This window comes from Osmerus mordax, chromosome 19, assembly GCF_038355195.1.
Source record: "Osmerus mordax isolate fOsmMor3 chromosome 19, fOsmMor3.pri, whole genome shotgun sequence".
NCBI classification, from domain to species: Eukaryota; Metazoa; Chordata; class Actinopteri; order Osmeriformes; family Osmeridae; genus Osmerus; species Osmerus mordax.
Genome location: NC_090068.1, coordinates 13,803,070 through 13,824,311, shown reverse-complemented (window position 1 = coordinate 13,824,311; position 21,242 = coordinate 13,803,070). Strand labels below are relative to the sequence as shown.

Here is a 21,242-nt window from a genome sequence, read left to right as displayed (position 1 = left end):
TAAATAAAAATAAAAAAGCATCTTATTTTTTTTCAGTACTAATACCATTTTTTCTTTTTATGTTTAAGTGATATACATGTGAATCATCTTATCATGTGACCTCCTGAAGTTTTTCTCCCAATGCAGGATTCAGGTTATCAGATTGATGACTGCGCAGTTTGAATACAATTCAAAAGGAAAACAGAGGGTTTTATTTTGGAACCAAGAATTTCGTCACCTGTCCCCTTTTTTAATTAGTCTCAAGATAGATTTGCAAACACGTCCAAGACGAATTGTTTAGAACAGTTGTTCAACCAAAATAAGTGTACGGTTCATGGGCTTGTAGGCATCAATCATACCCTTAAACCCCCACACGCCTATTCCTGTGCCCTGAAGCTAAACATATTAAATACACTGTGTTGGTGATGTAGCTTCTGGTCATTTAGAATTAGCACTTATGCAGCAGTGCCTCCTGCTAAGTGGGATTGCCGGCATACCGAGCATAGTGTCACCAAGTCCTGATTCAACAGGAGGGCTCTTTACAGCTGGATGTCATCTCTGTGGTCATCTCGGGCTCTGCAGCGTGGCGTCTCAGACACATTGAGAAAACATTGAGTTTGAGGGTCCTTAATTAAGCAGCGTAAGATGGTGTTTCCAAAATGGGTTCATGGAAATGTCATGTTAGAAAAGGATATATTTGACTCATTTTAGCTGTACGTTTCGTAATACGTGATTTACATTTTATTGTTAAAATATACCTACAGTTTTATATAAATTGTGTTGTGTATAGGATATTTATCTGTTAAATTGTGTCAGCTTCCTGTCCTTTCCAAAATATTTGGAAAATATTGGCCATTTTATTAGCAAGTATTTTCATGCAAAAGAAATGTATAAAACTCAGAAGTTTTTTTCTATCTTTTTAATATAATAAATATACCCTTAAATAGCCCTTGGTGTCCAGAAAATAAAAATGCATTAAACTTGTTTTTTGCAGGCCAATATTCATGAAGTGAGATGTCTGTCTAAGGGAATTCAGATAGTTAAATGTAACTTTCTTACATTTTTTTTGATTCATTTACCAACGGAACCCGTTAACACACGAGGCAGGTTCTCTTTTGAAAAGTCTTTTTTCCATGAGCCATGTCTATTGTATTCTTCTCCAGTTATCCATGAGCCATGTCTATTGTATTCTTCTCCAGTTTTCCATGAGCCATGTTGTATTCTTCTCCAGTTATCCATTGTGGAATTATTCACCAATCAAACATTTAATACTCCCAATCACGTTTACCCATCAGATATCAGTCGTCTTTCCTGTGACCTCACATCCTGTTCACGGTCCTTGGAGCAGCATGACTGTCCTTACAGTGTCTCTAGCCGTTCTCCAACACTTCATTTCCCAGAGTCTGAGGGAGTCTGGGGTCCTCTTGGTGGGCGAGCTTATCGAGATGTGATGAAAATAGTGCTTTGTGTCAGCAGCTCAAATGTCTTTGAAAAGTTCACTTACATACATATCTCTCCACCGTATGTTCACATTTCTTGCATGTGACGTAGCAGCACCAGTGGTATTTGCACTGACACCTTTCCACAATCCTCTCTGAGTATGCATTGTAGCCACGGCCACAGCACATCAGATTGCAACTCCCACTGTCATTGGTTGTCTTGTTGCACTGTCTGTAAACAACAATAAAAACATGTTGAAGATCAAGCACATGTCAGGTAATCAACACTTAAAGGCAAAATGCGTTATTCTGTTTCAGGTGAGGTGTTCAGGTAGACTATAAACTACCTGTCCTGTGTGCCGAGAGATCCATGCTTGTCGTTGTGTGTGCAGTAATCTGGAGAACTGATCAGGTAGACCAGCTCGCTCTCTCTCACTGGTCTCACATCCAGCTCTCTGGGCACGAGCAGCTTCCTCGGCCCCACATAGCGATGCATCACTTTAGTGGCAGCCAGGTACTTGGATTTAAGCTCTGTGGCGATGTAGCCGATGTCACGGAGGCCTTTCCAACATGTTTTGACGGAACATGAGCCAGACACCCCATGGCACTTGCATTTGGTATCCTGGGATTCAATCAGTGCCTAGAAGTAGAGTACAAAACATATTTTGTAGATAACAAGAACAGTACAGATAAGCATCCCAATCCAATTGTTTTTGTAATGCAAGGACAGTTTGGGATGGGTTTAATGAGTTTGGACGCCTGTGGTCTGATATTGGAAGCCATGCATGAAAGACTGAATGAGAACATGTGGGTTTGTACAAAGATATAATAGCCTTACCTGTCTGCCAACAGCGTTGTTGTGTAAATGCATCAGCCTGAACGCCTGTGAGCCGGATCTGCTGTTTCTCATCGGTGCATCCGAGAAAGCGGAACCCATTTGAAGACCGTACCGTAGATTATCGCCACATCCTCCCCATCTGAAGTCGGGCCCTGCCTGTTCCGCAGGTGCCGTGGCGCACGAGCAACTCGGAAGCTCTCCAGATGAGCAGGCTGTGGAGATAGAGTGACTAACTACGGCTGCGGCGAGCGAGAACACAAACGCAGATTCTCTGGTACCTGCAAATATACAGAGAGAATAAACATACTGAGAGAAACTTACGTAAAAGACTAACACTGAAGCCATGATACTTTAGGGTCATTATTCAACATTGAAATAAATATTTACCTTTAGCTAAATCTGGCGTAAAACGAGGTGCATTTTCAATGGATGAGCAATTCCATCGCATGTCACTTAAGGTGTTCTGACAGGTCGTTTTGGTCAACTTTGCCGCGTGGACAATACTGTGCATGAGCTCGAGGTTCCTCCGGCATAGTTGCAGCTGATCGGGGGCCAGTCCGTCTAACAGCTTGCAATGATGAGTTTGATTCCAACCAACAGAGCTACCATTAACAGTAAGGCCCCTGCAAAAACAAATCTTCCATTAGGTCACCAGACGGCCACTAGACTACCAAACGGTTACTCCATGTAAATAATATCAAACATTTATAGGATTTTAAAGTGCTATTGTAGTTGTAAAAATACATTTAACGACAACATTCCGTCTGTATACTTACAGCCAGATTATGCCACCACAACAGTGTGTGTTCATCATAAAGGCCAATAGAAATAAATCCACGTGGTACTTCATTTTGAAATTTAAATAAATCTCGTTAACTCTTCAAGAGTCGTTATAGTTCCAATCTGAAATAGTTTCTTCTGGTACTCCAAACGTTAAAATCCGATTCACGTACTACCCCTTGTCCTGCCAAGTGGTAGGTCATCTGTGTGACCGCCCCAACACAGTCTTCTTATGTGACTTTACCTTAACCACGCCCCTTTCAATTGGCTACTCGACTATGGACCCAAAGGGGCCTACTTTTAGTCATTTCAACCGTTTCAACTACTTAAATGCAGTGATCAAATTTTTAGGTCACCAATTTCTGATCGACTAACATAGTATGTTCCAATATGAGTGTTGTATTGCGAGAAGCATAATGCTGTCATGTAAGCTACTGTATTTCCAATGTTTTCACCATTCTCCCTTTTTAATAGGCTTACTCCGTCCCATTCAGCAGTGTGCGTCATTAATCATCACAGATGAGACGTCTCCAATGTGCGAGACACAGTGATGCACTATCGAAACCACGGATCCTTAATCTTTGAAGATTTCCTTTGAGGATTTGCAACACTCAGAAAATTCAAGCAATACAGACTACTGAATAACCAACACTTTAACAATTGAGCTCTAAATACTAACTTAGTCCTACTCAAAGCAAGGAAGCATCTATGTGTATTTATTTAAGATAAGATAAGACCCTTATTGATTTAGGATTATTAAAACCTACCAAACGATTATCAAACTACGAGATAAAAGATCTGCTTTTAACCTGTTCAATAAATGTTTTGGTAAAAGCTCTGCTTTTAACCTGTTCAATAAATGTTTTGGTTTTGACCAACAAATGTAGTTTTCCTCAGAATAATCATTGTCCACTATTTCAACACTCCTTCCTTACACTGTGTGTTGTGTGTGTTGTGTGTGCTGGCATCATTTGTGTCCTGATGAATCCTTCTGGGTCACCTCATAATGCCGTAAAATCTTAATCTACAAAGAAAACAGGGAGCCAGAAACAGGCCTTTCAGTCGCATGGCCAAAAGGGAGTAGAAATGGTTAATTATCTCCAGGCGGTTGGAGCAGAAGATTAGCGATTGAAAGAGAAGCTTCCAGGGTACATCAGCATGCCTTAGTGAGAGGATTATTCAAACTTGTGTTTATCCAACCCTTATTATATTCCCACCATGAGAGAGGCTAGTCTTTCCCTCAGAAGTCGTCTTAAGACAAGGTTTTGGAGGAACACCTTATTAGTGTCTTTATTTCCAACAATAGTAACTCGGTAGGTGGTAATGTTAAACCGTGATTTAGAACTGATAGAGTGATCTTCTCACAGCATTAAACCCTCACTAAGGTGACTATTACAGATCTCAGTCCACAGGAGCACATTGGGTGAGCCAGTCTCTTCCGTAGGTCAGACGACATATCTTGGTGTTGACAATATATATTACAGCATACTGTTCCATGAGCAACGTAGCTGGCTGTCAACAGTGAGTTATTCTGAAAAGAAAGGAACTTCCCTAACCCCCGTCACTCCACCTTGCTCCACCCCCTCCCCCCAGAACATGCTGTCTGTTGTGGAAGACACTTTACCCCAAGCAAATCCTTCCTTTTGTTGGGATCTCTGCTTGAAGATTCTGGTGTTAAGAGCCTCGAGAGGTGAGGAAACATTCATGTAAATGAAAGGTCAGGGTGTGAGCTTGCATGCAAAGCTTCGCCTTTCCTGTTTTGCCTTTCAGTTCTATGAGAATGCTTATTAGTGGAATCTACACTGAAGGTATTCCCCTCAAAGGAATGGAAGTACACATGTGACATTGCAAATAATGTGTATTGAATGTTGGAGATGCAGACGTTAGAGGTCTGTGCTGTAAGGGTATTCTTACAGCACAGACCTCTAAGGGAATCTCTAAGGTCACCTAGCCAACTGTGAAGAAGGTTAGAAAATGGTAACAAATGCTTTCACAACTGAAAGGGAAATATTTATCTCTTAAGAAAACAGAATAATGCTATTCATGTTGCCACAACAACAGTTTTTAATTTTATTTACCAGAGCTGAGCCTAAAATGTGTTCATTATGGCACTAAATATAAAAGGAATCTTTTAGTCAGCTTTTCCCTCAGAGATCAATAAAGTACTAACTTTATTAAATATGTCATCGATAAGTATTGTAGCTCATATAGGCTAGACTGATTTCTTATAGGTTTAGTTTATTTACTATAGTTTGAGATAGGCTGCTGGGGATTGTCAAGAGGAGCAGAGCAGCACCGAATACTTCCAATTTACCTGTGCTTGTTACAAATGGGAAGAAACTTGAAACGTACTACTCTGAAAAGAAGCCTGCTACTACTATCCTATACTTTACTCCACTTTTGCTTTGCTGGCCTGAGTGGTTGTCGTCCGACCACTAGGGGTCACTGTCTATCAACACAACAGACAGCAGACGCCTCGCATCTGGAGTCCCACTGCTTCTCTGAATCAGAGCCAACAGACAGCACAGCTCCAAATCTGAATAAAACAGCATGATCATCAGGCTGGATTAATGAGCAGGTTTTTTTTCTCATCTTAAAGTAAATGGGAAAGCAGTTAATTTTTTTTTTTCCGGGGATTCATGTTTGGTCACCATCTTGAGTAGTAGAAAGTAGTATCTACAATAAACTTCAAAATGTGTCCCATAGCATAGATGTGCTAGTGTTAAAACAGTTTAATATTATAAATCAATTAAATTTACAAAAACTGAAATTCTATTTTATATACATATGTACAATCACAACAGAGTATACAAATGTACATTATATTCAACAAAGTCAGGGAAAATATACCCTATTTACCTACAAACAATCAGAATAATGAGTTACACAATGTATTCCTACTCATCATCTGAACAGGTTAGATTCTGAGAAACGACCATTTTGGGTTGAGTTCAAATTCATTATTAATTTTCATCATTTTCATCTTGTCTCATCTTTAGTAAGCTACTCTAAGAACTTAACTTCATGAGGCAGACATCCCATAATAATTCTACATGAACAACGGGACACATCAACCATATCAGTAAAACACATGGCAACAATTCAAGGTATTATGGCAAGGACTCGGATCTTACAGATTCTAAACAGCCAGATTTTTTATTCTCATTGATGGACTGCTAACTTGCTTTTGACTGAGAAGCAGGGGGCGGGTGAGGGGGCAAAAGAAAATGTTTTGAATGTTATAATTCTAATGTTGATTCCTTTCTTAACTTTGTTTCACGGAATGAAATAATTCAAAACAACTGGACTAGATTCTGATACTGTAATACCCACATACCCACGTTCTAGAGGGCTGATTGCATAGAGATGGACCTGACCCTGTAACACTTACAGTATATGCACAGTGCAGAGAATATTCATAAAGAACCATAAACTGTAGCCTACTTGGAAGCATAATATGTGCCCATAAATGCTATTTTAAAGACTATTGTGTCCTTTCACATAGAAACATGATCATGAGACAGAGTATGGTAAGAAACATTCTGACTGTGTGATATTTACAAAAGCTTCAAGCTGCCTATGTATGCAAAAAAAAACTGTTTTGAGAAACGTGTTGAAAAAATAGAAACACATTCTACCTTTCAGGACAAAAGACATGGCTGGTTTGGCTCAAACAGAATGACAAGTAAATTAGTCATTTCAAACAATCCGAAGAACTACAGCAAGAAAAATACTCAATTCAGAGAGAAACTGGGTGGCAAAAGTAACACACAAATTGCATCGTTTGTGTTATTGAGAGCAGACAAAGAAATGCTATCATGGAATTCAGGAGATTCAGTCTTGGCAAGCAACTTCATTTCAATTATCAAACACTAAAACATTCATACTGACCTTACAAGAAAGATTGAGAGAGAGAAAGAAAAATCCATAATTTGCTTCAATCAGTGCACATTTTATCTGTGAATCTCTTGTGCTTGAACATAATGTGTGTTAATTTAATCACAGAAAAGCACAATCTTTATTGTATTTGCCTCAATAAATTCAAAAGCTAATAATTATGTGCGCATGTTTTCATAATGGCATACGTGAACCAATCACATTCAGGACCACAAATACAGTTTTGTGTGAAAATACAAGCATTCTACACTCACAGACACAAAAAAAAGAAGAACTTGGAATGGAAACATGACATGAGGTTTTTATCAACCTTGCTTTCCATCTCCTCGCTCATCTAAAAGTCGAGACAAACAGACACATTTTATTAAAAACATCAAGACCAAGGATGCCTCTCATTGTGGATGTATAAGGTACGTTTGCAGTCCACCATCACCACAGACAGACTCCAACTGTACGAAGCGTTTCCCCCCCAGAGAGAACAAAGTAATGGTTTACTCCAGGGTGGGTGTGGCCTGGAGGCGTGTGTGACTTCCTGCTCACGAGTGATTGGCTGGAGGGGCCTCCCCTAGGCGGATGCTTCCCAGGAAGGTGGTGTGATTGGTCATGCTGATGGAGGTGTCCTCGTACACCATACGGATGGAGATCTTCTGGCGCGCGCGCAGTAGACACACCCCTGCCGTGTAGCAGGTGTTGAACTTGCGTTGTCCCGTCTCGATGCTTCTCGTGCAGCGCAGGAACGGAGTCTTGTCCACCATCACCTCGTAGCTCGCGATGTCAGTGAAGTTAAGGTAGTAAACCTGACGAAAAAGGTGGGTTTAGAAAACGAGCTGTGAAAAGAATCGAGCATGCAGGGCAGATCCATGAGTGTTGCTATACAGATCCATCATTTTTACTCATGCTTCTGGTGATCTGGTAAAAATCTACTTACAAAAATGTAAATGGAATGCTGTACATTCCCTTCACTCATTCAGACATTTGCCTCTGCAGTTAAGAGATCTGCCATAAGTAAACCCTGTTTCCACATTTATATATTTCAACAGCTTGAAACGAATACTATGACTAAACAGTTAGAGTTCTGTTGAGATGTTTAGGTCATATATATAACAGTGAAAATCTAAAGTTCTGCGCACAAAAATGTATAAGTAAGGTATTCATTAAATCCGTACTCTACAGTATTCTACAAATCACAGCCACTACCTCAACAATACTCCTCTGACCCTGCTGGTAGTGGGAAAAGGCACGGACCTCTAGGACTGCAGAGTAAAGGCCTAAGAGGCTTGCAGGCTACAGGAAGAGTTAGGCCCAAGGACGTACTCACTTCTACCTGACTATAGATGAAGTAGGTTCCATCAACCAGAACCTCCAGCTCTCCTGAACGGGAGTGCATCTTGAACACCTTGTGGTGAATGGAGATCATTTTCCAGTTTCTTAACACGCCTTCTGAAAGATCTCAGCGTGAGAAAAGGGCAGCCACTCAAAATCCGTAATTACCACAAAACAACACGTGGTTAAACAACATCAAGCACTGACAAAAACATCTTTAAATGCCAAATACATCCCCGCCCCCCAAGATACACATGATAGCATCATATCACTCTACAGCAGTCTATTAGAGCGTTTGTTTCATTGATCACTCTTCTACTGAAGTTCCATAATGTGGGCAGCCTGTCAGGGCGTCATGTCCGGTAGAGAAGAGACGCTTACCTTCCTTGACCTGTATGGTCGTCTCCTGGCCTTGAAGATGAACCACGGCCGGCTGGAACACAATCACACCGAATTTACAGTCTTCCACAGAGAAACGCAACTTTAACGTGGTGTCGTAAACTTTGATATGTATTCAGGATGTTTTGCGTTTTACATTTACATTACATTTAGTCATTTAGCAGACGCTCTTATCCAGAGCAACTTACAGTAAGTACAGGGACATTCCCCCGAGGCAAGTAGGGTGAAGTGCCTTGCCCAAGGACACAACGTCAGTTGGCATGACCAGGAATCGAACTGGCAACCTTGGGATTACTAGCCCGACTCCCTCACCGCTCAGCCAACTGACTCCCTGGTTTTGTTTAATGAAACCACCGTCAGCAGACGAGAACAAGGCGATCTCAAAACGCTCATACCTGACTGTCTCTCAGTCTGACCTTGTCCACGCCTCCTGCACAAGTCAGAAAACAAATCATGTTAGTTCGACAACCTCACGCAGCGCTTAACATAATTTGCAGTATATGAAAACACAACATCCTACATTGTGACACAATCCAACTAACATCAGTTTAAGAAACACAAAAAGATTAAACACCAAAGTACATCCACATCCTTTGAAAGGTTTTTCTAGGTCGTTCAGCCAAAGATAAGCAAACTTTAGGGGCACCTGCAGGTCCTTGAGGGCCAGGGGGGCCCTGTGGCCCCGGGGGGCCGGCCGGGCCGGGGGGTCCTGGAGGACCGGAGGGGCCCATGGCGTTGCTCCCAGGGATGCCGGGAATCCCAGGGATGCCAGGGGGGCCTTGGGGCCCTGGGGGCCCCGGGGGCCCTGGAGAACCAGGAGGGCCCTTCTTACCTGGAGACGATAATCATGGAAACCAGCCTTTAAGACACACCAACATCAGCCAAAAGCAAACAGATGAATCTTGAATCGGGCGAATGCCCACTTAACCTGGTAGGGGTAAGCCTTCATGATCTCACAAGCTTGTGTTTTGCTTTACTTTAAACATTCAGTGTCAGAGATTTTGTGTACGTGTAGATGAATGTGACAGATTAACGTGCAGCAATATGAGATGGGGTTGGTCCAGAACATTGACAACAGTTGCTAGGAGACATGTAATTGTTTTTGTTTCTGACGATCAGATTGATTGGCGGTCAAGCCCATGATCCAATCGTCCCTGATCAAATTTGGCCAACGCCTATTCACTCTCCTTCAATCGCAGAGGGCGTTTCCACATTCACGATGAGAACTGTACCTTTTTTCTTTTCTTTCCGTCTTCCGTTTGACTCTGAGAAAGAGAAAACACAATCAGATAAACGGTGTTGGTGACACACTCATATTCTGCTGTATTGTTCAGCTGAGCTGTTTTACAGTTAGAACCACACGTTCCATCTGCCACTGCACCAGATTCCAGTTGGCATCTCCCACACTGACCCGTTGAAAGCACTGTTCCTTTCAAGACCCTGGAAGCTCAGGGAAATGACTAACACACAAATCATCTGACAGAAGGTGTGGTTTCCAATCAGACACCTGGGAGAAACACAAGTATAGCTGGGTAGGCGGGTAAGGTGGCCAATACGCAGGTTTGAACACAGAGATACCTGCCTCTCCCACCACAGAGCGGATCAGAATGTCTGAATCTTTACAACATCCAGGCTGGCTTCTCCTTGTCTCTAATTGCTAATGTTAAGATAAGCCATGAGTCATACAATAAGGATTCAGAGGGGGAGCATGTGGAGCCAACGATCGGATTTAGCTTCAGGGTCCCTGCCCTGAAACAAAGACAGCTTTCGCCTCGAAATTAAACTAAATTGAAGAGTGCGCTTCAAGAGCAGACTGTCCATGAAATAAGATGGCTCAGTTGGTGATGACATCTCTCTGTTTCTTGTAGATGGATCTAGATTGTTCTCCCAGATAAAGTTTCTCCCTGGACACATTAGTGGATGCACTTACATTGTTTTTTCTTAATGAGTGAAATACAATCTGGAACATGTTAGTGAAAGATGTGAAATGCCAAGTCCTGTGTGATTATAGACACAGAGTCTGTGTCTGTATCATGGGTAGGCAGGAGGTGGTCTGGGAGTAATTAGCATTTAAAGACTCAGGAATTTTACAGATTTGAGGAAAATCTCTCTAAAGGTGGTTTGCATTCTTTACAGGCTGTATGTTTCAGTAGCTTTTTCTAGGCTTAAAAGCAGCCAGGAAGACAGTTATTTGAAAAGGTATTTGGTGATGGAATCATACCGACATGCCACGAGCAGTATTTGAACAGCAAGCAAGACAATAAATTATGACACCCTTCTGTCTCTCCCTCCCCAAATGTTTGAAGCACCCCACATTCCAAAAATAGCAGGAATGTTTCTGAGGCGAACTAGAAAATCCCGATAGCTGTGGCTGCGAAGTCTGCAAGCTGAAACACTTAGTGATTAATTAATACTGAGAGATGGTGTAGCACCGTGCGCACGTCTGTGCTCTGTGGTCTGTAGCCGAGTGGTTTCTTCACATAAAGAGAGTTGCGAGTTCCGGAAAACAACTTCCTTTACCACAGCTCTCTCCGCTGCCAGGTAATGCACGAATCTGGCTGAACGATACGTCATTAACGCTGGGATTCAAACACAACAAGACATCTGTGTTACTGGACCCAAAGAGCAGATGGACGATGAAAGGAAAATTGCCTTTAATGAGAGAACAGCTAGCATAGTTTCTTGTAGTGACGTTGGATCAGTGGCTGTAACAGTCACTGCTGGAAAAATAATATCCTCGTTGACTCATTCAGTAATATGTGTTTGGTAACTGCTTGTGTGTGGAAGTGTGGTGGACGTCAGGTGGCTGAGCGGTGAGGGAGTCGGGCTGGTAATCTGAAGGTTGCCAGTTCGATTCCCGGCCGTGTCAAATGACGTCGTGTCCTTGGGCAAGGCACTTCACCCTACTTGCCTCGGGGGAATGTCCCTGTACTTACTGTAAGTCGCTCTGGATAAGAGCGTCGGCTAAATGACTAAATGTTAAGTGTGTGAGGAGCCAAGGATACCTTTTAATGAAAAACCTGTGACATCTTCTAGCTACTCCCTCATCTGCTCCTGTTTGGGCTGGCTGAAAAGTTGTTTTTTCAATGGATGTAATAATGTAATTTTTCTTTATTAAAGTTGTTTCTCAATGTTGTTTTGCATGTCATCTCACGCAATAATTCATTTTTTCTCTCTCCCAAAAACACAACATCAAAAGCAAATATAACAATCAGCCAAAAGCTTTAGCTTAAAAATTGTATATTTTCCAGATGACTTTCATTCCAAATGAATTCAACCATTTCTCTGATGTAAAACAGTAAACATTGCTTGGCTAGCTAAGCTGCAGCTCAGTGAACAACGTTACAGTTGGGAACACACACGCATCCACAGGAAACACTCTTCCTATTTGTTTATTCGTTTTCACTTGGTTTGAATTTCATGGTCTGTTCCTGAAGGTCTAACACTTCAGAGATGAAAACAGCCGTGTAAACCAAATGGACTCTGTCCACTCGAGTCCGCCCTCTGGCCTGCCTTCCCCGGGACCTGCCTCGTGGCAGGATGCATCGAGAGCTGAGGGGAGTTTAACTCATTAAACAATCTACTTATCTGTTGAATCAATGATCATTCTTTATTTGTTTTCATTGGCTGAAGCCTGATGAAATGTGTTTTTACTGGAAACAGGACTACAGCAGCGCACAACTGTAGAAAGATAAATAACTAGAACCTCCAGCGAAGCCATGACTCGGCGGATTGTTGTTTGAGAAAAACAGATATTTTCTTGTTTTTTCGGAAACTTGCGTTCACATAATACACATCCATACTTAAGTGAGAAAGCTTGTTGTTAGCTGACAGTATGATGAGGATGTCCTCTCTAAGACATTGTGCAGTCAGGAGGAATGATCACCCCTGTGGTTTCTCTGGCTATAAAATCTGCTGTAATTGGACAGTATTGGACAGCTATGGGGAAGGACTCTCTGGTCTGAGTTTGGCTGAATAAACACTTGTCTGTGATTGTTATGACGAAAAGGCACCTTGAACAAATCTAGCCTGACAGGAAATTTAAATAGATATAACAAACACTTTAAACACAATTTCCACTTCATGACAGCAATTCTGCTTTCTCTCATTGTCACACTGAGATATCACCTAACGTGGTCAAAGTGTTCAACTGGACAAGCTCTTATACAGTTCAGACAGTATAGACGCTGACTGTAGTAATAGTGCAGATAGTAGTGTTTTATGTTCTGCATCTCAATCTCATAAAAAATCCTTCAGTCCACAATACTCTAAATCATTGGACAAAGAATGGGATGTCTATATTTTGACATAAGGCTTCTGAAGTGTCTTCAGAAAATGAAAGAGAACGTTTCATTAAACCAAGCCAGAAAGAAAGAGCCCCACACTGGGACAGATGGGTGGTGCGTTCATACAAGCTTCCCTGCAGAAACAAGAGCTCAGAATCAGCTGTTCCTCTGCAGGTGTCCCCCAGTGCTCCAGATAGTCAGCTCAGCCTCCAGGCATTCAAGATCTGAACCAGGGTCATAAATACTGGTCAATGTGTTATGGTGCGAGCAATTCAACAACAAAGGGAGAGATTCTTCTGCATGTGACACGGCACTAATGGACGCACACTTGCAAGGATTGGTTTCTTGGAAGAATACCCATAATGCATCTGTAAACAGATTGTGACAAAAAGTGGTAAAACACTTTAATGAATGGAACAAATTAGCATCAAAGAAGGGCAACATTGAAAACACATTTTCACAACACATACTACAAAAACACATCTGCTACGAAATGGCTTGTGAAGGCAAACTGCATATTTATGAAGGCAAAGTGCATCTGACATGAAAGAGAAATTATTATTTTGGCAATGGCTTCAGTACCAGCCCCCTTTGGTCTGATAACACAGAGGGTTCTTTTAAGTCTTCTCCCAGGGTCGGCTGATCGACTTCCATCATGAACACATCCGGGAAGCGAACACTGGGGCCGGGAAGCGAACACTGGGGCCGGGAAGCGAACACTGGGGCCGGGAAGCGAACACTGGGGCCGGGAACCGAACACTGGAGCCGGGAAGCGAACACTGGGGCCGGGAAGCGAACACTGGGGCCGGGAAGCGAACACTGGGGCCGGGAAGCGAACACTGAGGCCGGGAAGCAAACACTGGGGCCGGGAACCGAACACTGGAGCCGGGAAGCGAACACTGGGGCCGGGATGCGAACACTGGAGCCGATCTAACCCTCGCGGGTTAGCTGGTGACTCTTGGAAGATACAGATGGTATAGCATTCGGAATCGATACAGCATCGTGGCAGTGGGCTAACTGCCGCTGTTGTTAAGGCATGTTACGAACATGACTGATGGCTTTGCATGGCTTGTCACATCTCAGATATCGCACTACCAGCGTTTTATAATGCTCACATGCGATAATATCATTATTGATAATAGAGTTGACTGATTTCAGCGTTAGTAGAGGGGGAATCAAAGGCGCACTTGTGTAACGAGACACACTTTCACAGAGAAAATATCTTCTTAGTGTCTATCCAGATGTGAAAGTGAAGCATTATTTCATATACACTTTGCAAATTCAGTGAACAATCCTAAACACAGTGAGTCTTTGGTGAGAACTGAAAAAGAAATCCAGGTTTTGATCTCCTCCAGCAAGCCCAAAACAGGGTTGTACCCGTAATCTCATTTTTTAAGAATATAATCTTCAGACATATTTCAGTTTCACATTTCCTCTAATTCATACTACCACATGGCAACATGCCTTTCCCTACCAAAAAAATTCAAATTAAAAGGCACAAAGTAAACCTTGGCATGGCACAAAAATCTCTGCGACTGCCAAAAAACCCTCACCAGTTGTCCAAAAGGAATGGGATATTCTTTAGTGAAACTTCATCCTGTACCGGGCTGGTTCAAGCTTAAGGTTTGTGATTCATGGCAGTGTGTTCCAATACAGCATTTCTTCCTTTTAATCCATATACAAAGGTACACAGACCTGACAGGAACCAGGTGGGGAACACTGTCCACATGCATTCCATACCTTTTAAAAATGGGTTCTTATTGTTTTGGCAGATCAATCTTAATCAACCTTGTTACCTTGAATTAAACATAAATCATATTTCACAATCCACCAGTACAGATATTCTAAGCATGTCTTCTAACATCTGTCTAGGTTAATCAACTGGATTGACTTTTAGATCGGGGCTGCTGTTTTTTAGAAAAGCATGTAAAAGAAATAAAATGGATATTAAGTTAAAATTCAATTGAATTGTGAAACGAAATGGCTGTTATTCAAGGCATTGAGTCAGCCAATGGTCATGTCTGGGAATTAAGTCTGCTATCCCATGCTCCACACCAGGGGAGAAACAGCATTATCTAATACTTTGTGATGGTGCTCGCAGCCCTGTCAAGGTCCTTGTCAAGAAACAATTTCTGTTTAAGTGGCCGGCCTTGGGGATCATAACACAAGCATAGGAGCGAAGGCAAAAGGGAGGTTAGCCAACTGGCTGATCTGTCATCTTCTTCTCTAATTAGATTTAAAAAGATCTGCGTTAGCCAGCAACTTCAGTGCTGCAAATTGGAAACGTTTCTCGGTAGGAAACTTGATTGCCCGTGGTTCAGTACACACACGTATTCAAATTCATAAGTATATTTATAGTTTTTTCGAGCCTGCCTTAGTTGTTGAAACATTAACAAAACATCCCTGTATTTCACCTTGCTGTAAATATTCTTTAGGTGATATATGCTTTCCAAGTGTTCACTGAGTCACTTACTGCTGGTGTAAGCTGAGGAAAAGGGGAGCTATGCTGAAGTAAAATCATGACAGAAGACTAGTGCCAAAACAGCGCGAGATTTATGTGATATAACGGCCTTTGATTTAGTAATCCTGCTGACCATACCTTCAGATCCACGAGAGGTGTACCTGAGTGAGTTTAGAGACACGCCCTCTAAAACTGTACCTGAGTGAGTTTAGAGACACGCCCTCTAAAACTGTACCTGAGTGAGTTTAGAGACACGCCCTCTAAAACTGTACCTGAGTGAGTTTAGAGACACGCCCTCTAAAACGGACCTCTCCACTCGGCATTGTGGGATGGCTTCAAGAGGAGTACAGAACTCAACAGGAAGCAGAGAAAGCCTCTGTTTGTCACGGCCCTGATCCAGGGTCTCTACTCACGCCAGGGTCGCACGAGTACACCGGGGCACCAGCTCTTTCAACCCCCCTCTATTTCAAACCACATGTTTACACCACAGCATGCCGAGGAAACATAATTAACGTTCCTTTTCCATTCAGGCCTCGATTGCAGATTCACTTCTCCATTGAGAAGGAGGACCGAAGACAGATGGGTTTTTCGAGGTTTCAACATGTCTTTTAATGTGAGTTCACTGACGCATGCAAGTGAAGATGAGGAGAGGAACTACATGACAGGTGAACATTAAACCCTTCCTCTGAGAGCCACAGACACCTGTCAGGGCTTGTCTCAAGGTGCTTGTCTCTCTAGCTGCTTCTCATAACTGTGACCCCAGCCTTTGACGAACAGGTGAAAGTCACCACCATTTTGAACACGGAGGAGAGAATCCTACCTTTAATAGAGGTCTCCATCTATTTGGGGAGGGAACACAGAACGGGTTCTGGTTTCCTCCCTCCCCCTATGTTGTCTCTTCAACCAACCATCAAAACGGATCCGATGTCGCTGAAAGTTGTATACACACAAGCTTCTCATTTGTGGAAGTGGACTGAACAGTGATCCCACACAAGCTGGTGGTGTGTTGTTTTTCCAGCTATAACTAGATGGTTTATCGTTCTTGTATACATACTGTCTAGTTTCATGAATTGTATAAATACCGTCCGTGACCAGAACAATGCTGGCTATTACAAGTTTTTAACAATTCTTTTGTTTTTATTGTCGTTGGCTCTCCCTGTCTTTCTACCTTATTTTTCCTTTCAGTACATCTTTCTCTCTTTCTCTATCCCTCCCCCTCCTCTTTCTGTCTCTCTTCTATATCTCCCCCCTCTTTATCGCTCTCTTTATCGCCACCCCCACCTCTCTCTTTCTCTATCTCCCCCCTCTCTCTTTTTCTCATTCTCCCTCCAGTCTCCCCCCTCTCAAAAGCATTTTCTATAGCTGTCTGTGGAGCAGCCATTACTCCAGGATCTTGGGAATGTGAGCATCTCCAGGCCAGACAGCCATCCCAGCCGAATCCCTGGCAGGCTCTGGGCCCCTGGCTCCTGGCAGGCTCTGGGCCCCTGGCTCCTGGCAGGCTCTGGGCCCCTGGCTCCTGGCAGGCCCTGGCAGGCCCTGGCCCCAGGTTCCACGCTCCAGGCCCCCTGCCAACACATCTCTGGCTTGGTTTGTCCTCTGGGAGCTTCCAGAAGCAGTACCACTCTCTGAGTACTTAGGGCTTGTGGATACCTTGCACCTTTATGACTTGATCCTATTCTCTAAACATGCTTTGACACATCGTTACTAAATCTATCGATCTATATTTCACGGAGGATTTTCAGCGTTGGCCGGGACAGTAACCATCTGCTCCCGTATGAAGACTGCCATGGAAAGAATCAGACCTGCATGTTTATGTGTAAATCAATCCTCCAGGAAGCAAAGACCTTCAAAACTTGGAGGTAATCAGAGAAACAATACATTGTACAACTGACAGGAACATTCCCCCGTGTTGTTAAAGAACCTGTGGTATGTGCACTCCCTTCAACTGATACCTAAGCAGAGGCCCACAATGGAATGAAAGAGAGAGAGACGGAGAGAGAGTTAAGGAGAGAGAGTGAGAGAAAGAGAGAGGGAGGGAGAGAGTGCAGGCTAATGATAGAGAGCCCAAACAAATTACTGTGTTGTAAATGTACACATGCAATGCATCTCCAGCTTTGAACAAAACACCACATCAAAACGTTCTGAGTTCACCCCTGTCAAACCAGGAAACCGTGAGGATGGCCTCAAAAATGTAATTACTAACGTTTTGGTTTCTTACCAAGTGAGTAAGAGAGGGAAACGTTCTCAACAGCACAGACTCAACCTCTGTAAACATGGGTCAGCTCAGCTAGCTAGCTTTACCAAACACATTCCCATCAACATACGTCCCAGTTCACAGGATTTCTGCTGTTTGAGTTCATGAATGTTTTTCAAAGACAACGTCTATCCATCGTGCAAATGAAAGCAGAGTTAACAACACTCCCTGAACGAGTAGAAATTCAGACATACCTGATTCAGGTCGCTTTTGACTCCTTTTGGAGCGAAGGACGACATGTTGGCTGTCCTGTTTTAGGTGAGTGTTTTCCTCCTCAGCCATGAGGGACAAGGCCTGTTGTGAAGAGAGGGAGAGAGCGGGAGGGGAAGAGTTGGCATGAACATGTTAGCAATTTTGATTAGTTTAGGTAATCTCTGCAACAACTCTAAATGGCTGTTATGACAATTTGAAAAACAAATCTACAGTAAATTCAGAGTTCAGAGTAAATAAGAGTTTCTGAGTATTTTCTGAAATAGGGAGGTGAGAGAGAACATCTTGATGTTCTTTCAAGGCTGAGACGGAAAAAAAAGACAGATATTTCATCCACAGATTGAAACCCTTCTGGAATGGATTAGATAGTCTCTGTGTTTTGGCCTTTGTTGACACAGGATTGAATTACTTGGCTGTAGTAATTTTTGGTATTTATGAGACCTGCACTTGTGGAACATAAATTAAGGCAAACTGCAATGCGATTGTCAGAGTTCCTCTCCTCAGATACCATGAAGAGAGCTGGCAAAGCGGGAGGGAGAGGGAGGCTGAGGGAGGCTGAGGGAGGCTGGGGGAAGCTGAGGGAGGCTGAGGGAGGGAGAGGTAGGCTGGAGGAGAGTGAGGGAGGTTGAGGGAGGCTGGGGGAAGCTGATGGAGGCTGAGAGAGGCTGAGGGAGGCTGGAGGAGGGTGAGGGAGGCTGGGGGAGGCTGGAGGAGGCTGAGGGAGGCTGGAGGAGGGTGAGGGAGACTGAGGGAGGCTGGAGGAGGTTGAGGGAGGCTGGGGGAAGCTGATGGAGGCTGAGAGAGGCTGAGGGAGGCTGGGGGAGGCTGGAGGAGGGTGAGGGAGGCTGGGGGAGGCTGGAGGAGGCTGAGGGAGGCTGGAGGAGGGTGAGGGAGACTGAGGGAGGCTGGAGGAGACTGAGGGAGGCTGGAGGAGGGTGAGGGAGACTGAGGGAGGGAGAGGGAGGGTGAGGGAGACTGAGGGAGGCTGGAGGAGGATGAGGGAGGGAGAGGGAGGCTGGAGGAGGGTGAGGGAGGCTGGAGGAGGGTGAGGGAGGCTGAGGGAGCCTGGAGGAGGCTGAGGGAGGCTGGAGGAGAGTAAGGGAGGCTGCAGGAGGGTGAGGGAGGCTGAGGGAGGCTGAGGGAGGCTGGAGGAGGCTGAGGGAGGGAGAGGGAGGCTGGAGGAGGGTGAGGGAGGCTGAGGGAGGCTGGAGGAGGGCGAGGGAGGCTGAGGGACGCTGAGGGAGGGAGAGGGAGGCTGGAGGAAGGTGAAGGAGGCTGAGGGAGGCTGGAGGAGGGTGAGGGAGGCTGAGGGAGGCTGAGGAGGCTGAGGGAGGCTGAGGGATGCTGGAGGAGGCTAGGGAGCCTGAGGGAGGCTGGAGGACGGTGAGGGAGGGTGAGGGAGGCTGAGGGAGGCTGGAGGAGGCTAGGGAGCCTGAGGGAGGCTGGAGGACGTTGAGGGAGGGTGAGGGAGGCTGAGGGGGGCTGGGGGAGGCTGAGGGAGGCTGGACTGTCAGTCGAGGGCCTCTCAGCAGTGCTCCTGGCAGAGCTGATCCCTGTTTTAACTGGAGTGGTGCTCTTGATAAATCGCCACAAACGGTACTTTTCACTCAAGTGAAAATGCTTTGGCACATAAGGTATTTTATTATGGCTTGGAGTATGATTCCAGTAAGTATGATTTGAAAATCAAACATAAGTATGAACTTGAGAAAGCCCACTCTTTACTTCCTTTGACCTGCCTGTAAAGCACCTCTTCTAAGATCCAGAAGGAAAGCTGATGGATGCAAAACTGTACCTGTAAAATGTGAACATTGGCAAGGAAGGCTGGGCTTGCCAAACATGAACAATGAACATGACCTCATATGACTCCCAGCCAAAAGATTCATTTTATGGCCCCTCTGCATTCCTGTGGAGTGATAGTCCTCTTCCACCAACTGTGATTACACAGTGCTGAAGTGATTCTGAGAAACTGATATATTTACAGAATTTAAAATGCTGTAAATATCAATTTCTCAGAATCACTTCTTTTACTAATGTAACTAATGTACATTTTACAGGATAGTCGCGATTCCCTAACAGTGATACGTTGTCTTGCTTCATGGATGCTGCATTAACTCTCCGCTTTGCTCCGGTGTTGAAGCAGAAGCGTTTGTTCATTGGGGGATTCCGAACAAAAGAGTGGTGGTGCCTTCCTGTACAAGAAACTCTATCAGGGTTAGGGTTATCTCTCTCTCTCTCTCTCTCTCTCTCTCTCTCTCTCTCTCTCTCTCTCTCTCTATCAGGGTTAGGGTTATCTCTCTCTCTCTCTCTATCAGGGTTAGGGTTATCTCTCTCTCTCTCTCTATCAGGGTTAGGGTTATCTCTCTCTCTCTCAGTCTGGGGAAACCAACAGGCCTGGCTCCTGTGGACGCTGCTGCTTTGAAACATGCCAGAGTTTGTGCTTAACTCCGCACCTGGCCGACATTAAAACCGGGCAGGACAATAAAGGGTGAAAGTAGCGCTGGGAGTTTATTTTGTTTATCAGCGGCTCCTTTGATATCCCAGCCAGCCTGAGAAGACTGAGGACGGCCAAGACTCCAGCAGACCTGACAGGCGCTCATTACAGAGACCGCTGAAACTCAGCTCCATGGAAAGCTGATTCTCGGCATGTACGTTTCCACTGAAAGTGGATGCTGCTCAGCTATGAGCAGGGATGTCAATCATCCCGACAGGAACTCTATACATCACATACTTCTGATAGGTCTGTGTGTTCTACTGTCTTCACACAAGAGGATTTTTTATGTATCAGACTTGTGACCTGTGTGCTGTGTACTCAGCTAATGTCAATCCAATATGTGGTTTACATTCATGACTGGAGGGGGAGATATCTCAACATAAAAGATACACAAAGTTAAGTGTGGGATGACAAGCAAAATGATGTCATCTTAAATGATTCTTTCCAACAGGCAGCTGATCATTACATGCTGTCAATCACTGAGCATTATCTTAACGTCACCCAGACACACACACAAACCCACACCTCAGAAAAACAACATCAGCTAAGGCAGCCAATGGCAGGGGGAGGAGGGGGGTGGAATAGAGTTGTACAAGATTATTAATGAAAAGTAATTTGAGGTCTTTGAGCAATCATACCAACAGTGTTCTTAAAAGTATAGTGTTTCACACTTACTGGATTAAGAATGAGGTTTTCAGGATTTGACAGGAACATGTTTTATGTGGGCAGATATTATCTTTCAGTGGGATGGGTAGAACACAGTCAGGTAACCTGTGTTCGTACAACACTGGTCGGTGGCAGTTGTCAAAAACTTGCACAATAAATTAGCCAACAAAATGTAATACCTCTCTACAACAACTCTACACCTGATGGCCCAAGGCACAG

At 43.9% G+C, this 21,242-nt stretch overlaps 2 protein-coding genes across 2 annotated transcripts in view; both read right to left on the bottom strand.

Moving 5' to 3' along the window:
* Positions 1-1,475: 1,475 nt before the first annotated feature.
* wnt11f2 (wnt 11, family member 2) lies at positions 1,476-3,106 on the bottom strand. The gene is made up of 5 exons (XM_067257521.1): positions 3,033-3,106; positions 2,644-2,879; positions 2,257-2,534; positions 1,766-2,058; positions 1,476-1,650 (listed from the first exon to the last, which is right to left on the bottom strand). Exons 1-5 carry the CDS (start codon positions 3,104-3,106, stop codon positions 1,476-1,478), a joined length of 1,056 nt encoding a protein of 351 aa, XP_067113622.1.
* A 4,363-nt stretch (positions 3,107-7,469) lies between these two features.
* The window catches only part of eda (ectodysplasin A), a 28,422-nt gene continuing 14,649 nt past the window's right edge, over positions 7,470-21,242 (bottom strand). The window contains exons 2-8 of the mRNA XM_067257634.1: positions 17,851-17,950; positions 9,888-9,920; positions 9,302-9,487; positions 9,051-9,085; positions 8,638-8,689; positions 8,252-8,382; positions 7,470-7,730 (exon numbers count right to left, since the gene is read on the bottom strand). Coding sequence (XP_067113735.1) covers positions 7,470-7,730; positions 8,252-8,382; positions 8,638-8,689; positions 9,051-9,085; positions 9,302-9,487; positions 9,888-9,920; positions 17,851-17,950 — 798 coding nt within the window. The remainder of the gene's footprint in view (positions 7,731-8,251; positions 8,383-8,637; positions 8,690-9,050; positions 9,086-9,301; positions 9,488-9,887; positions 9,921-17,850; positions 17,951-21,242) is intronic.

Coding starts and splice junctions, on each gene's coding strand:
- wnt11f2 (XM_067257521.1), bottom strand. CDS start 3,106: ATGAAGTACCACGTGGATTTATTTCTATTGGCCTTTATGATGAACACA. Junction 2,535..2,643: donor TACGCCAGATTTAGCTAAAG/GTAAATATTTAT, acceptor GTATATTTGCAG/GTACCAGAGAATCTGCGTTT. Junction 1,651..1,765: donor TCTCTCGGCACACAGGACAG/GTAGTTTATAGT, acceptor TGTTGTTTACAG/ACAGTGCAACAAGACAACCA.